The 17914-nt window shown below is 40.8% G+C and overlaps 1 protein-coding gene across 1 annotated transcript in view; it reads left to right on the plus strand.

The window, feature by feature from the left end:
• Nucleotides 1-475: 475 nt before the first annotated feature.
• The window catches only part of jph3b (junctophilin 3b), a 116307-nt gene continuing 98868 nt past the window's right edge, over nucleotides 476-17914 (plus strand). The window contains exon 1 of the mRNA XM_067997488.1: nucleotides 476-857. Within this exon, the coding sequence (XP_067853589.1) occupies nucleotides 476-857 (382 nt within the window). The remainder of the gene's footprint in view (nucleotides 858-17914) is intronic.

Below are 17914 nucleotides of genomic sequence, written 5' to 3' on the forward strand. Positions count from 1 at the left end.
TTTTATAAACAGAGCCATCAGGACTCAGGAGAGGGAGATAGTCCATCTCGGAAGACCGCTTGATTCAGCACCATCCACTCCAGACTGCACAGAAAACACAAGCATCCTCCCTCCAGCATTAGAGCAATGCTGCAAGATTGGAAAAAAAAATCAGGTCTGTTGTTTTTCTCTTGAGGTGTAGAGACGCATTGCTGTGCCAAAAGGCGTAATCCTCCTAACTAACTGAATCTCGTCGTTTCTTTAGAAGATTTCCATACAAATATGCCAGCGGTTTTGAATAATTATCGCAGGCGGTCGAATCCCAGATGACTGGATTTTTGTAGTATCCGACCGTTGGTTAATTTTTGGTCGACCCATCATCTTTCTTGAAGGCGTTGCTTGTGTTTCTTCTTTCTTGTTTGTTTTTGTTTTGTTGCCCGGCTTCTTTAATTGTCCAGACGCCTTCTTGCTCTGAATTGTGATCCTCATTTCATGCATGTCCAGGGGTGGCAGGTTCGATTTTGACGATGGAGGGTCGTATTGTGGAGGTTGGGAAGATGGCAAGGCTCATGGACATGGCATCTGCACCGGCCCAAAGGGCCAAGGGGAGTACGCGGGCTCTTGGAGCCATGGCTTCGAGGTGGTGGGAGTGTACACCTGGCCAAGTGGTAATACTTACCAGGGGACATGGGCACAAGGAAAGAGGCATGGCATCGGAGTGGAGAGCAAGGGAAAGTGGGTCTACAAAGGAGAATGGAGCCATGGATTCAAAGGACGATATGGGGGCCGGGAGAGCACGGGCAGTGGAGCCAAATACGAGGGGACCTGGAACAATGGACTACAAGATGGATACGGAACAGAGACTTACAGAGATGGAGGTAGGAGAAGAAAACTTAATACCGCACATTCAAATCGTGATACAATAAACCGAATTTTTGCGAAATAAAGGGTTGAAGGAGAGGAATATGTTGATCGTAATAAAACTATTATAACATTATCGGACATGCCAAAAAGTTGATAATTGGAGGTAGTTATCTTGAGGGGATTCCAGGACAGTAATGTCTCATATAATCTATAAGTTTGTAATAAATTTTGAAACCTCTTCCATTCCAAATCCTGAATTCCAAAATGAGAACTTGTGAGGTTCCCAAATCGGTCAATTTAAATCACTTGTGAGACTGGAGAACTCGATTGAAGGTCCAGACCAAGCCACAAATGTTATGTATATAATAATGGAGATCGAATCAATGCACGACCAAGAGATGAAAACTAAAAATGAAGATCAAAATTTCCAATACAGTTAAAAATACATAGCTAAGGATATACTCCTAACCGATCCATAATTGTTAGTTTGCTCAGCCATCACCCATTTCTAAAGAAAAACTTGCCAAAAACCAAAGACTGTTCCAAATCGTTTAATAAGGGTGACGCTTAATAGAAAGACACACAAATAAATAAAACGAAGAATATTTTCTTGTCAAGAGAACATGGGATGCAATGCAAGAAATCGATCACCAACAAAATAGTCGCGGCATGTTAATAAATATTATTTATCTGCAATATCAGATGTGGATGAGTGGTTGGTTTTCCACATAAACAGAATGCCGAATATTCAAAAGAAAACATAATTGTAATAGTGCACACAGCGACCACTAATCTGGGTAAGCAAAGAAAACCATAGATGCAATCATGAATATGGCAACTGGGCTCCTGAAAGAAATGAGAAGGCAGGCCTAGGAAAACGGGAAGGCATCGTGATAGGCTAGTGATGACTAGGCAATGTTTGCAAGTTAAGAGACTGGTGTGCTGACTTTGCAGAGACTATGTAATTATTGCATCTAAGGTTTTATTATTCACATAAACTCCGATTGTGTTGCCTTGGCGATCGTACAAAACTTTTTCTGCATCGTGTATTGTGGAATAAATTGCGTTTTTCAAATATTTGTAGTAGTGTTGTGATTGTAGGCAGCTGCAACCGAATGAGAACATACATGCATTAAATTTTGTAAGGAGGCAGTTGGTTCTGCATCATCTCTGTTTGGAATAAGGTGGCACAAGGGCTTCATTCAGCCCCTGTCGGTGGTCACAATAAAGTCGCGGTGCCACCAAATATCTGTGTGAAACATGGAAGGGATAGGAAATGGCCAAACTGCAAAAGAACAAGAACCTTTTAAGGGAGCTGAACGACTCTTTCCTGACAAATAACATCGATTAACAAAGCACGGAATTACAGAGGTAGTGGAACAGATTTAAGGGATCTTTGGGTAGGACCAAGAAAATTATGTGAGGATGCTGAAAGTAACATTTTCTTCTTAGTACATGATAAATTATTAATTTATAAGCAACCATAAACAAGGTTTTATTAGATTACTCCGATTACACGACGTTATGGTTTTAAATTACAAAAAGTAGGTTGGAAGCGGAAGTTGGTTCGATGAAAACAAAACCGAACGTAACCAGAAGGATGCCAGTGAATTCATCAATTGCCTCATTTCTGCAGCACACATTGCACAGGAAAAGCTGGCAACTGGCGCTTGAAAATGTCATCTTAAACTGAATTGCGAAAAAGCCTCATCAAAATGACCATAAGCCAATACTTGCTTCCATATATGTGTGGAAACAGGCATAACGTGCTAATTGTTTTCAGTGTTCAGTTCACCGAGCCTGCAGTAAAATATCATGTCAACTTGAATTAATGTTAAATTGATGTAGCTGCTTCTAGTCATCCCTGGAACGACTCTTCCACCTGCCACACTATAGGTTTTATGTGAGTTACAGAAGTGAACGACCTTTTATAGTGTGATTACTGGCACTATTTTAGGGGCGAGGGAGGCTAGGAGGAATATGTGACGGCATATAAATAAATATGTAAACAAATGTCTTGTATCTCACACACTACAGGCTCTGAAAAATACTTGCAAAGAGAAATGCAGTCATATCATGCTGGTTTCTTCTGATCTGGAGCCAGAATTTTATAAGAACTCACCAATCTGCAAATTTTTCTCACCAACAGCAATTAACCAGAAATTGACCTCAGGATTTACAGCAATTCAACTTTGTGGCCTTAAAGGAACAGGCAGTTAAACATTACTGGACCCCAGGAGCAGAATAATATATTGTATGTTACATGGTACAACACCCCTGTCATTATAAAACAGGGTATCAGCAGATTTACTGTGAGGAACACCACAGGCGATCTGCCAGTCACTGCAGTAAATTATTACAGGAAATAAACCATACTTACAAACATGGTAGGAATATGAAAATTAATTTCTTGCTGTTGCTATTGATTTTACAAATACAGCATTTTCTTCATTTCACTAAAGACAAACCACAGGGATGTAATTTACATACAATACTATGCTGCTATCGTTAATGCAACTATTACAGTAAATATGGAACAGAAAATGTCTTACACAAAACTGAACAACTTCAAAGTACCTTGTAATTATCTTGCCTTGAAATGGTTTACAAAAATCTGCTATTATATGATTGTTAAATTTGCAAAAATGCATGAAGTACTCTTACTGTTTTGCAGCAATGCTTTTGGAATATCATGTTTTCAAAATGGTTTCAACTGGAGGATAACACCTTTATGGCAACAGTGTTAGGATCAGAGGATAGAAAACACAAAACATAAAACAAGAACAGACATAGTCAATAAGTATGCAAATGGAGTCAACTTTAACAGTAATGCCTTATGTCTGGGGTAGAATGTGAACTTGGAACACAATAAAATTAGGCTGACTGACAATAGCCATCCATTGCATAAGTTATGATTCACTTAGAGGACTCAGATTCTCAAAAACCTGATTCCTGAGAATATTTCAGAGCTATCAGAAATCAATTTTTCCAAACTTAATAACCTCACACTAAAAGATGCATCAATCACCGTTTTTAAAATCTATCAGTTACAACAAATCCTTTTAGATTAATTTTGTCTTTCTGCTGAGTATTTAAAAAAATTATTTAAGTTCAAGTTTAAGCAGCAATTCATGATGAAGTTGTGTGAACTGTCTTGGAGGTGCTAGAGAGCCCAACTTGAAGATACTGAAGTCGATTTTCACTGCCTTTGCCTGGTGTTAATGGGGCAAAATGGCGTCAAGATAGGGTTTGCAACCATTGCCGCCCCGTTAACACCTGTAATGCAGCCGGCTCTATTTTGAAAGTGCCCTACCGTCGGGTGTCCAATGCGCCCGCCTGTTTCAGGCAATGGGCCCCTTTTAATACGGAAATTAGGGACATATAATGTAAATAGGACCCCGATTACCATTTTAGGTTGGAACTGGTCGAGCCTGCGCCATGTAGGCTCCAATCAGTTCCATGGACGATGGAACCAAAGAGGCCCGCCAAAGGTAAGTGTTAAATTATTTTTGTGGGTCTTGGAGGAGCAGGAATGCTTCCTTGGGGCCCACAAAAATAATCTGGGCAGCTGCTGCCCTGGGACCCTCACCCTCCACCATCACAATCACCCCCACCCCCCCACCAGCAACTTACCTTGCTGGTGGCCAACCCAGCCCAATCTCGATGCCTCAATCCGTGAGCTGCATCGGGACGCCTGTTTGACATCCCACAACTCATCTGCAAAAATTAAATTTGTCTGGGCCTCAAAATCGGGCCTCTTCGCCGCCGGAATGGGTGGCAGGCCAACGAGCTCTGCCAGTTGGTTGCCCAAAAGTTTACACAACAAACTGTATTGGTTCCATCCTGATTTAAATACACTATGGAGTTTCACCAAATATTGTCGCCTTTAGAAAGAAAATGACTTGACCGTGAGATTCCTGATATATGAATAACCATTGATACCATGGATAACATTGGTAAGATATTCAGTTTTTTGACTGACTGAGGTAATTGGGTTATTCTGTTTGTTGTCGAAATCCCACAGATATTGGTGTGCAGCAAACTTAGCAGATACAAGAAATTCAAATACGAGAACCACAGGTTTTGCAGGATGTACATATATTATATAAGATGCAAAGGTTGTTCGGGCAATGTGGGACTGCCTGAAGATTTTTGTTCAGACTTTGCATGTAGTGCAGAAATTGCTAGTAAGGGAATAAAAATTTCCACAACTGTATGAAGAAAGAAAAGATTACTGCTGGACTTCAAAGAATATTTTGGCGGGTTTAATTGGAGCTATGGATATAATTTACTGAGTTTGGAAAGTTTGTTTGGTTTCAGGATCATATGTGGCAAAAGCAGGTCAAATAGTGAAAGTCTCTAACTTAAAACAGTTTAATTACCCTTTGAAATAAAACTTGAACTATTATGGTTGATGCCTTATTTTGTATTGCTTTTGGTAACCCTTAAATCTGACTCTTCACTAGGAGGAATCTATAAACTAATCCCAATAGCAAGGATTATTATATGAACATCCCTGGATCTTCAGGAAATTTGGGGACATTCCCCCCTCAGACTATCAGAAAATATATTTGTATTGCTCATACCTGCCATCACCCCTGGTTACTAGGATGAACTGGATAACTTGCACTTGACATCACTAAATCTATCACCCTCACTATATCACTAGTTATAGAACATAATATAAGAAAACAGCACTGCTTCCATCCACACAACAAATGTGGAGGAGGAGGATCTTCTGCTTGGATACCAACCATGCATACAACAAGCATTTTATTGCTTCAAGTGTGTGTTGTAATGGTACAATTTAAAACTGTAATTTCATATAGAGATCCCTATTCATTTTTGCTAACAGCCAAACCTCTAAAGGAGTCTTTCTTGTCATCCTACCCTCCATGTTGGTAGACTGTCACTATGGATACTAGACTATACATATGGAAATTTATATGAGTTGAGACAAGAAATGGACAATGAATGGCCACCTTCATTTCATGTAGTTTTTTTCCAACTCATTTATCTCCCTTTATTTCATCATGGCATGAACACTTCTTGGCAAGGGTACAGGAGGCATTAGTTGCTCTTTGGTACTTTGCCCAGTGGGAAATTTACATATTTGAGCTTAAACAGTAAGTGCCTGCAGGATATTTGACTGTGAATGGCATCACAATGTAGCCCAAGGCTACTTTTATCCAAACATGCACCTTGCAGGAGGAGTGACACGATAATGATCAGGAGTTGGAACCTGGCTTGACTTTTCTCTTCCTAACCCAGGGATGCTGAAGCCCACTGTAGCACTCCAACATTTGCCCTGGCTATAGGCGATAAGGGAGGTAGATTTTTGACTTTACTGCCTGGACATTAAGCATCACCTGGGCAGAACACAGAGAGAAAGTGTGCTTGGGAGGATTGCAGCACCCCTTACAAAACCCACCTGATTTTCTTTCAATTAATTTAAAATGTGACCCTGCTGGCCGGGTGCTCTCTGTGCTCTGCCTAGACGATACTTAATGCCCAGGCAGTAAAGACAGAAATCTACTTCTAGGAATCAAACTCGGGGAATTCTGTCTATTTCCATTAGAGTTATACAGGGTGGTGCTTTTTGTCACTAGCCCATTGGGGAGCATTTTAATAAAAATGATCTGAAGTGGTTTGCATCGAGTCAAGTTTAAATATTTTCAAATAATGCTGAAATGGCTTAATTTAGGTCACTTTTAAGTTCTCAATTCAGCACTAACTTCTGCACAATCAAAATGGCACTCAGTTATATGAACTCTTTAATCTTTTTTTTATTCCTTCATGGGATGTGGGCATCGCTGGCAAGGCCAGCATTTAGTGCCCATCCCTAATTGCCCTTGAGAAGGTGGTGGTGAGCCGCCTTCTTGAACTGCTGCAGTCCGTGTGGTGAAGGTTCTCCCACAGTGCTGTTAGGAAGAGAGTTCCAGGATTTTGACCCAGCGACGATGAAGGAACAGTGATATATTTCCTAGTTGGGATGGTGTGTGACGTGAAGGGGAACATACAGGTGGTGTTGTTCCCATGTGCCTGCTGCCCTTGTCCTTCTAGGTGGTAGAGGTCACGGGTTTGGGAGGTGCTTTCGAAGCAGCCTTGGCGAGTTGCTGCAGTGCATCCTGTAGGTGGTACACACTACAGCCACGGTGCACCGATAGTGAAGGGAGTGAATGTTTATGGTGGTGGGTGGGGTGCCAATCAAGCGGGCTGCTTTGTCCTGGATGGTGTTGAGCTTCTTGAGTGTTGTTGGAGCTGCACTCATCCAGGCAAGTGGAGAGTATTCCATCACACTCCTGACTTATGCCTTGTAGATGGTGGAAAGGTTTTGGGGAGTCAGGAGGTGAGTCACTCATCGCAGAATACCCAGCCTCAGACCTGCTCTTGTAGCCACAGTATTTATGTGGCTGGTCCAGTTAAGTTTCTGGTCAATGGTGACCCCCAGGATGTTGACAGTGGGGGATTTGGTGATGGTAATGCCGTTGAATGTCAAGGGGAGGTGGTTAGTCTCTCTCTTGTTGGAGATGGTCATTGCCTGCCACTTGTCTGGCACGAATGTTATTTGCCACTTATCAGCCCAAGCCAGGATGTTGTCCAGGCCTTGCTGCATGCGGGCACGGACTGCTTCATTATCTGAGGTTGCGAACGGAACTGAACACTGTGCAATCATCAGCGGACTTCCCCATTTCTGACCTTTTGATGGAGGGAAGGTCATTGATGAAGCAGCTGAAGATGGTTGGGCCTAAGACACAGCCCAATCTGTAGATGGCAAGAATTTTCTTTAAAAAAATACATTGTCAATGTTGTAACAATGCAGTTTTATGAAATCTTCATTCCACCAGAAATGTTTGTAATAAATGTAAGATTCAAAAATCAAAAGCAATCTCAACATAAATCAAAAAAATAAATATGTATATAATCCAACTTCTTTCTTTTTCAGATTTTGTTCTGTGATTCCCTAATCTTTCTGCATCATGCAAGCCCATTTCTCCCTGTGACATTGTTGTAATTTTGACATATCAATATGAAAGTATGATGGATATAAAGGAAAGAAGAAATCCATGTTTATTTGGCATACTAAACTTGCACCATCAAATTAAGCTTTTATTAGTTTCTTGTGCCAATAGTAAAACTATGCTTCCTGAAAACATTTGTACAGACAGGTGGTTAAGACAGAAGTCTACCCTAGGAATCAAACCCGGGGCATTCTGTCTGTTTTTATTAGTGTTGTACAGGGTGCGGTAACAAATCCCTGTGTGAAATAGAGTTATACGGCACGGATAGAGGCCCTTCGGCCCATCGTGTAACAAAATTGTAATCACATTCTTTATAAACAGGTTTAAAATTTCATTACACATAGCATAGAGAGAAAATCTTTTCCTAGTAAAATTAAGCATATTTTGTCCAGAATAAAATGTATATTAAGGTGCTGTGCAGCTATATTCCTGCTTATCCAAAAAGACTAACTTGACATCCAAATAATTAAAAATGTCTCTCATACTTTCTTCAGACAATGTGGCCAAATTTTCCCAAACTGACTATGAAGGGGAAGGACTTTGCAGGGTTCATTCATGAAATGAATCGTTACCTCAGTGACAGACCAAATCATTACTGGATCTTCACCACAGGAGCATGCATGCTAATTGTCACCTTTTAAAGCTGCCAGAGTTTTACAAGAAAAATCAACTTTTCCCACTGGGGTTGGAGGTTGTCAGTATTGATCAACTGGATTGGTCGGAGGGTAGGCTGGACCCATCAGAACCAATCAGATAGGTTGGATGGAGGGACGGTAATCAATCATAGTTTGGATGTTACATAGTACAACACTTGTCAATAAAAAAAATCCTCCAAGTTACCATGAACAATACCATGGGGGATGGACTGGTTGATTAAAAGTGTTAATGTATATTTTTATAATGCTATCCCTTAAATATCATTATTGATTCTCTGGTCTCTCCTTTAGCACTCATTCTCCTGGACAATAAATATCTTTAATAGTCTGCCTACATCAGAAAACATATATATGACTGAATAAAACCACAAGTCTTCCTTTCTTGTATTTATTAAGAACAATAAATACAGTACTAAGACTATATAGCATTCTGAATTGAATCATAGTACTGAAACTCAGAATTAATGAATTTGATTTTTGACAACATACATCAGTATATCTGTTGTAATTAGTGCTTTTGGTCTGGGTTTTTTGTCAACCAAAATTTGTTAAGTGATAGTCAGTTTTACCTTTGCATTTGCTCCTCCTCTCCCTCTCACGAGAGTTTTTGTTTTCAGTCTCCTCCAGGTGAGATGGCAGAGCAGTCAAAACTGAAGGCTTATTCATGATTACATGGCTGGCTGACAGGAGTGTTTGTAGCTGAGCACAATGGCTAATCTTCTCTACTGGTATGAGTTGCTCAACCAAACTCCAGGACAAATATTTTTTTCAAAACTCAACAAAAGCTGTGGGTTTGAATGACAAGCAGCTTGATTGTTCAAAACCCCTGAGCATCTGGTTGAGAAACTAATATTATTACCACTAAACTGTGTATTCCTGTAGGATTTTTTTGGTGGGTTCCACATCTTAGATTTCTTTGCCAAAGGGCAGGCTGAGAATACTGACAGATTAATCACACTAGTGGTATCACACTACTTTGATGAAATTTAAAGAACTAGTAGTATATATTCCAACCCCAAAGGTAAACTTTGTAGATGACATCTTGCTGATCCTGGCGCTCACCATGGTTCTGAACAGTCTCCAATGGCTTCGCCATGAAGATGTCAGCAGATGTTTTGCTTCAGGCACTATTCTAATACCTTTTATGCCAAAATGATCCCCATAGAGGCATAAACTTGGCATGAAAATTGTTGTTAGGAGCTACCAAATTCCATCAGATTAGACAGCACCACATCCACTGAATCCAAGATAGTTTTTTTCTTTCATTCATTCTTGGGATGTGGGCATCACTGGCATTTATTGCCCATCTCTAGTTGTTCTGAAAAGGTGGAGGTAGACCTTCTTCTTGAAACGCTGAGTAATGGTTTGATACAACTGGGTGGCTTGCTAGGCTACTTCAGAGGGTAGTTAAGAGTCAACCACAATGGTTTGGGACGGGAAACACATATAGGTCATTCTGGATACGGATGGTAGGTTTTCTTCCCTAAAAGACATTAGTGAACCAGTTGGATTTTTATGACATCTTCATGGTCACCCAAAAGAAGGAACAGTGAAACAAACTATTTATAAATGTTACAATAAGACAGAAGAATAGTTAGATTAAGTAAACAAATGCACATGAAGAATAGCATGAAATTAAATGCACTGAAAACTCACAGGATACTGATAAAACAGGTCCTTAGAAAAATAGCTATTTTGTTGAAACAATGAGATTGATAACGGAATGAACAACTTTTTAAATGTTTGTGAAAAAATATTGAAGAAAACATTTCCCAAGCTTCATATTCTCACTAAATTCAAACAATATGTGCTACTGGATAGATAATTTAACTTACATCCATGCCAGCGATATCCTGAGCAATATCATGATTACACTGCGGGGCATTGTGCACCCCATGCATTGCAACTCCAGGGAAGGCTTCATTGAAAGGTTGGTGGGATTATGGAGAGAGAATTTCCCATCTGAAACCTGTTAAATAGCTAATTATTGCATTTCTTCACACAAGCAAAAACAGACCCTGGATATTTGTTGCATTTCATGATCCTTGAGGTTCACAGACAATGAAAGACTTGGAAATGATATTGAAGCTGTGGAGCCTTAATGACAGACTAAATTGTGCATGCTATCTCTTACTGTAAACACTCTAGGAACAATTTTAATCCAACCTGTCTGGCGGATACAGGACAGGCACAGCGCTGTTAAAATTGCACTGTTAAAATTACTTCAGAGTACTTAGCGCTGTTTTCCAGCTGACCACCATTTTAACTGCGCACTTTTTTTAGTCAGCCAAGGTGCCAACCAGAGACAGGTGGGGGCTTCATAAATGCATGCACATCGAGGTCCTATCCTACATTACAACAGTGATTACACTTCAAAAGTACTTCATTGGCTGTAAATCGCTTTGGGACGTCCTAAGGTCACGAAAGGCACTATATAAATGCAAGTCTTTCTTTCTATGATGTTATTAGGACCCTGGCGCATGAAACCATGAAAGTCCTGCCCAATGCCCAAACTGCTAGTAAAACCTAGTGGGATTGGTCTCTGAGTCACTGGCAGCACTATTTAAAAGGGGCACTTAGTTGCTGGCAATTGGATCATCGGAAACTGTGTGTCATTGTGCTGTTTGGATTGCCGAGAGGGTTTCCAGCTTCCAGATTGCTTCTTTCTGAGATTTTTTGAGTTGCTTATCCCGATTAAGCTCTCCTGACTTAGCATGGGTGACATTATAGCCATTTTGATTTGGATGGAGAAAGAGGTGGAGCAAGAGGAGCAGCAACAGTCTCAGCAACCAGCGGGAGCAGCAGGTGGGTCTATTAGAAGACAGCAGGTAAGGGTGGCCGCTCGTAGGAGGCCATACCCAGCTCACAGGGTCTAAAGCCAAGAACCATTTTTCTGGATCTATCTGAGGAACAGTGCATCAGGAGGCTGCGCTTCTCCAGGCAAGCTGTTGCAGAACTCCACAGCCTGCTGCAACAGGACCTGCCATTTGCTGGACTAGGGGGCCTTGCTTTGCCAGTGGCTGTAAAAGTCACTACAGACCTTAATGTCTTTGCTAATTCCAGGCTGCTACAGGGGACATCTCCCACATATCCCAGTCTGCTGTGCACAGCAGCATCAAGCAGGTCACCAATACCCTGTTCGCCAGGGCCAACTAATGCATCACTTTTCCCACTGATGAGGGAGCTCAGGGATTTGCAGCAGTGGGTGGTTTCCTTCACATCCAGGCCATGATAGACTGCACACATGTTGCCATCAGGGCACTAGAGGACTCACCAGCAGCCTTTATAAATAGAAGCTACCACTCAGTTAATGTGCAGCTCGTCCCCAGACACAGAAACAGGATAATGCATTTTTGTGTAAGGTTCCAAGGCAGTCTTCATGACACTTTCCCTCCTGCAACACTCAACTATTCCCCCAAAATTTGACCCTTCCAGGAATGTGACAGTACAGCTGCCACAGTACAGTACCTACCTACATACATACATGGCTCATGACACCCCTCAGCAACCCCAACCATGCCTGAAGAACACAAGCTAAGGAACTATCAGGATCATGATTGAGGAACCCTATAGTGTACTCAAACAGAGGTTCAGATGTCTGGACAGGGCTAGGGGCCCCCTATAATATGCCCCACAAACAGTCTCCCATATCATAGTGGTGTACTGCATCCTGCACAACCTAGCCATCCAGAGAGGATTTAGAGAAGGCAGAGCAACAGCAGCAGTCCTTATTGGATGAGGAAGACCAGAGTGAAGGCGAGGAAGGAGTAGAAGGAGGGCCAGCCACTTCAATGCCTTGCAGCCTGAGATACCAGGGATGAGTTAATTGCAGATTCCGGTGGCCTGCTCATTACCCTGCCCTGAAAACTCACACAAAGCTCCTCTGGATTAACAGTCCTTGTTACATCCTTCATCATTCCCTTAATTCTGCATTAAAGAACATTGAAACTATTCAGCCAACTTCTATATTAATGACATTCTGACAATGCAGATTCAGAAGCTGCTATAAAACCACACTGCAGACCGAAGTGCCAAATATGATAAAGGTGATTTATTTAATGGCAAACACAATAATTGCCTTGAATTCATCTCACCCAAGGTACCTTTCTTCAAAGAAAGTTTAGTAACTCTACTACTCCTACAAGATGCTCTCCTAGTGGCCTCAACAAAGCTGGTGGAAGGCTGCTGTTATTCATGTTGGAACTCTTGAGCTGTTTGCGGCCAGTGACTTCTTGGTGTTCCAACCTGTGAGGTCCGGCTGTAAACTGCTGCCTCGTGGTTGCTGTTGGGGCTATATAGCCCAATTGACTTCCTGGCACCATGGTAAGTATTGGTTGAATGGGTGGTGAGGGGGGGGATGTACTGATATCCTGATGGAATAAATCGCCTGCATGATATTTTGCAAATGTAAATTTCCCAAGCCTAACTTTAAACTCAACATAGTATTGCAACCATCTGCTGTAGAAAAGCACCTGTAGGCAATCACACAAAAGTGAATATAAAGCAAAAAAAGTGATTGGCTCAAATAACCAGCATATTAGTACAAATATCCCCCTGACTAATTGCAAAACAATCAATAATAATTTCCATTCACTGGGCAGGGGTAGGAAGGAATGCTACCACTCATCAATGAGCAAGTACCACAGAATCATTCAATCAATATTTTGTCAAAACCAGCAATTGGGAACCAGGGACCACCACAAAGTGAGCAAATCAAATAACTCAAATAATTTATTTTTTGCCTGCCATTTTCTTTTTCACTCAGATCAAGTAAAGCATCTAAAAAACAACAGTAATAATATAAACAGATAAAAAGATTTTGTTTTTCATTTCAGATTTCTTGCATTTCCATTTTTTTCTACATAAAAAGTAAACAATTCTGAGAAAAAAAATCACCTCATCTATAAAATTAGTCACAATGTTAAAAATGCCTGGAAGAAGTTCCCTTTGCACAGGCCTGTCCCTCCTCCTGGGGCCTAACACAAGTTATGGTTCAGTCACACAGTTGGAAATTTTCCTTTTTTCCATTTACCCAGTGGAATTTTTGTGTTTGAGACCCAGCAAAGTCATAAATTCTGGTAGTGTCCAGAAACGTGGGGTCTCCGCCCAGAAAATTGCTGTCTTCCAATTTGTGCAGGGGTTATGGGGTGGGAGGAATTTCAATCCCCCACAAACGTGGCCCCTGATGTCTAAGGGGTGACGCCAAAGTGCAGGGATTTTCTACGCTGGTAATTTGTCAGCTCTGGCCTTTCTACCACCCTGCAAGCTGTACAACAGGACCTGGTCTGCACCTCCCAAAGAATGTTGGTACAAAGTCCATCCAGCTATCTTGTAACGTTAAAAAAATGCCTGCCTTGCCAGTGATGCCCACATCCCGAAAACTGAATTTAAATGAATAACTCGGGTGCACTGAGGCTCGGGCTCGAGGGATGGGTCATGGCACCTTTCTGACCTCAGCTCAGGGAGAATGGAATAGAAGGATATGTTGATAAGATGAGATGAGCCAGCATAGACCAGAAACAGCCTGTTTCTGCTATAGACTTGATGTAATTCGATGAAGATTATCTGAGCTGTTGACGTTGGATGACCAGGGGGCAGCTTGCCTGCACACCTTTCTCACCGCCATCCACCCACCTGTAGCAGGCACCCAAGATGTGCCCACATTGCCGTAAGTGCCTCCTGATGACATCCTAATTACTTAACACTGCCTTGACCTCGGATACTCCAGTGGGGTCAGAGTGGAGATCTAAGTCACCCGGTCTGCCACACCTGTGCTGATGGTGTGTGGCCACGGATTTTTGGGGCCCTGATGTTTGCATTAGGGTTGGAGGGTGATTTTTATGAGGAGTTTGGGTACTGTGGCCTAAATTAGTCAGTCAGGCCTAAAGTATGGCAAATGACTACTTAGTCATTGGAACTTTGATAGTGAGATAAAGTTCCCTGGTGCAATACTATACCACAACTACTTCTGCAAGAGCTATAAATGCACATGGGAAATAAGGGGGAAAGAATATATTTTATAATAATGTGAAGAAAAGAGAAAAGATGAATTGTGTTGGGACGGAGGAAGGAAAAATATACCAGCATACAAAAATGTCGGTCAAGAAAAGATCAGCTGGTCCATCAAGCCTATCCCACACCATCATGATGCAACTATGTTGTACCCACCCAACAGCAGCCTCATAATTTCCTGGGAGAGGCAAAAGAGAGAAAAAACTCTAGGTTAATTCAGGGAAAAAAAATCTGGAAAAAGTGAGTTGTAGGACCCACAGTGACCATGAAACACATCGCCCAATACCACCCCCCTCCCTTTTGTATGCGACAGCCAGGAACTCATTTGTCCGCCTTTTGAATGCTTGCAGTAGATCTGCACACAATGCACAAGCTGGCATAGCAAATTCTATAAATCCATAGTGTTAAATAGAGTAAAAAAATTATAATGCAAAAAGTTTCTTGCATCTTAAAAAGTTTTAAAATTGGAATTAAATAGTATAACAAATATTACATCTGTGAGGTCCTACATCTTTCAGTATCAGTAAGTGTGCAATATTTTTTATTTTGAGTTAGCCCTGTGATAGATAGTTTGTTTGTTTCAGTAAATTTGTTGAATTACAGAGGTGGGTGAACTACAGCCAGATTTAAGCTGCAATGTGATAATGGTAAAGATCAGAAACAAAACTTGAAGTCACAGGCTACTTGTGAGCAACACCATGGGAGATCTACTAGTTTCCTATAAAATACAAAATATTTGTGTAAATGTGCTTCAGGGAATATAATTTAAAATATCCTTGACCTTAATTACCGGGAATGAATGCTAATCCAGACTGAAAAGCTGAAGACACTCAATTCAATCACTTTTTGGGTTCATTGATAAATATCAGAATTTGGTCCAGTTTGGGACACTTTGGATTTGAGATCTCGATCCTTTTAAGAAATAATGGTGGACAGGTATAAAAGACTAAAATACATGTGTATACTTGATACATTTTGGGGTCCTTGCTCAATGCTACGAGTACTGGCACTAAAACACTAATCCTGCAGTGCAATGAGGTCAGCTCATTTACAAAATTTACTACTGTATTGGGAGGATCGCTCATGATGTGCCAGGAACACCAGGGCTGCATTATTGGGCAGCAGCAGCTAGTGACACAAATTCATTTTCCTGGAATGTGGGGCAGTGACATCAGGTACAGGGCAGAGAAGCAAGAGGTAGGGACACAGAGGGCAATGGTGCCAGGGGGTTGGGGTGAAATAGATACAAAAAATGCACAATTTTTGTTGTGAATTTAAAACCAGTTTCCTTTTCATTTAGTCGGATCTCCAGCTGCATTATGGGGTGGGAACCTAACTTAAACAAACGTTGGAGCTTAATGAGCATAGAGTACAGCTTGTGTTTCGGGTAGTTGCCAGTGTATTATAGGATCACTCATGTCTTGGCTTTCAAAGCTGCCTCCACATAAGGCAAAAATATTACTTTAAATGAAACTACAGCTTCAGTGGCATTGCAAACTTTCCCAGCTAACCAACATGGCAGCACCTGAGTAGGTTTTGGAGCAGACAGGAATAAGCCTGTCCAAAAGCCTGTCGATATTGTGAGCACACCCATTTGAGAATTGATGCAGAGATGTAAAGTAATAGTGATGTGGATACCGAAATGACTGTTGATGGTACAAAATGAAAAGAATCAGCAGCAGAAAAGTACAGCATTTGTTTGCTAAATCGTGATGCTTCATTTGCAAGTTCAGTTTAAAATTACCCTCGTGCCAGGAAAAAGGTTTGTGGAAATCATGCTGACATCCTTCAAGCAGTCTGTGTTTAAGGCATAATTTAAATAAATTGTGCCTTCAACTGCATAGTGACCAGAACCCATTGAGTTACCATGAATGTATTAAGGTTTTCCAAGAAGTCAATGATAGGAGGTATGTCTGGTGGGATTTCACTGTGTGTCAGAAAACTCTTGAGTGGGTCAGAACAATTGTAGTGGGTGCACTTTACTGTGAGTCTCTGTCATGTTCCATTTAGTAGGCTTTACTGTGAACATTTTGTATTGTATTTTAGGCTCCTCTATACCAGGGGTGTCAAACTCATTTTCTATGGTGAGCCTGATCCAATATTCTAATACTTGGTGTGGGCCTCATTCAGCAAAGCTATTAAAATATAAATAGATGAAGATAAACTATATTGGTACATACGTACATTTAGATTTTATTTACTGCTACTGCTGCTCCCTGGTACCTGGCACCTCTTGGCTTGAACCATTGCCTCAACATTTGGAGCAAATGACTAGGCTGAAGCCTGTCTTGGATAAAAACATGAGGACCACTTGTCACTAAGAACTTTGAGACCTAATCACTAACCCTGGAAGTGAATTCCACAGCCTCACAACTCTTTTTGTGAAGAAGTTTCTCTTGATCACTGTTCCAAATCTCTTACATTTAATCTTGTATCTATGGCTCCTCGTCTTGACTCTGCTTCTACTACCCTATCACATCTTTCATGACATCAATATTTAAGCCACAAATCACATAATTTTCTGTTTTGGGACTTCCCAAGCAAAATGGCTTCTCTATCCATCTGGGAGTCCTTTAAATTCCTAATAAAAGCAAGCTGTTTCAAGTATAACTCATTTATTTTATTGCACTATAATATTAAACATCAGTAGCACTCATACAGGTACTGAGAAAGAACAAATAATTAGTTAGATTCCGACAGACAAAGCAGTAAGCAAGACACTGGAGCCAATGCTCAAAAATAGTGTTCCTCTTTGAGTAGTGTGAAACCACCTAACAAAAAGGCTGCACCCATATTGCCTCTGGGTCATTCTATCAAAGTTGAGTTTGTGGGGTTTTTTGTTGAAAACTACATTTTCTAAAAAAAAATCTAAAATGCAGACAACTTAGAATCTATCCATATCTTTAACAGTGATAAAAAAGAAGTAACAGACTGATAGCTTCCTGCTTCAAAAATATAATGTAGAAGAATATGTTTTTCAGTCACTGTTTTGAACTTTTGTGCAAGGCTGAAAAAGTGAGTGCTATTATTACTAATGTTACATTTATGAAAATCTTGAAATCTACTTAATACAAGTCAGCACAAAGAATACTCTCTCTCTTTAACTGTGATTCGATAAGCATTTTGGCCTAAGACCTTTGTTGGATTCTCAACAAAATCAAATGTATAAATCTAACAATCCTCAGCCAGCTATTGGGTGAGCAGCTGCACTGGTGATATTCCAAAGATGGTATTCCAAAGAAGGCCTCCCACACAAGTCTGAACATTTCGTGCAAACATTTTCAATCTGAACAGCTTGAGAGGTCACATTGATTGATTAAAGAAGCTAAATCCAAATAGCATGTATAACAGGCAGAATTTAGCTAACAGTTCTGTTGCCTC

The sequence above is a fragment of the Heptranchias perlo genome, chromosome 16, assembly GCF_035084215.1.
Source record: "Heptranchias perlo isolate sHepPer1 chromosome 16, sHepPer1.hap1, whole genome shotgun sequence".
In the NCBI taxonomy this organism is placed as follows: Eukaryota; Metazoa; Chordata; class Chondrichthyes; order Hexanchiformes; family Hexanchidae; genus Heptranchias; species Heptranchias perlo.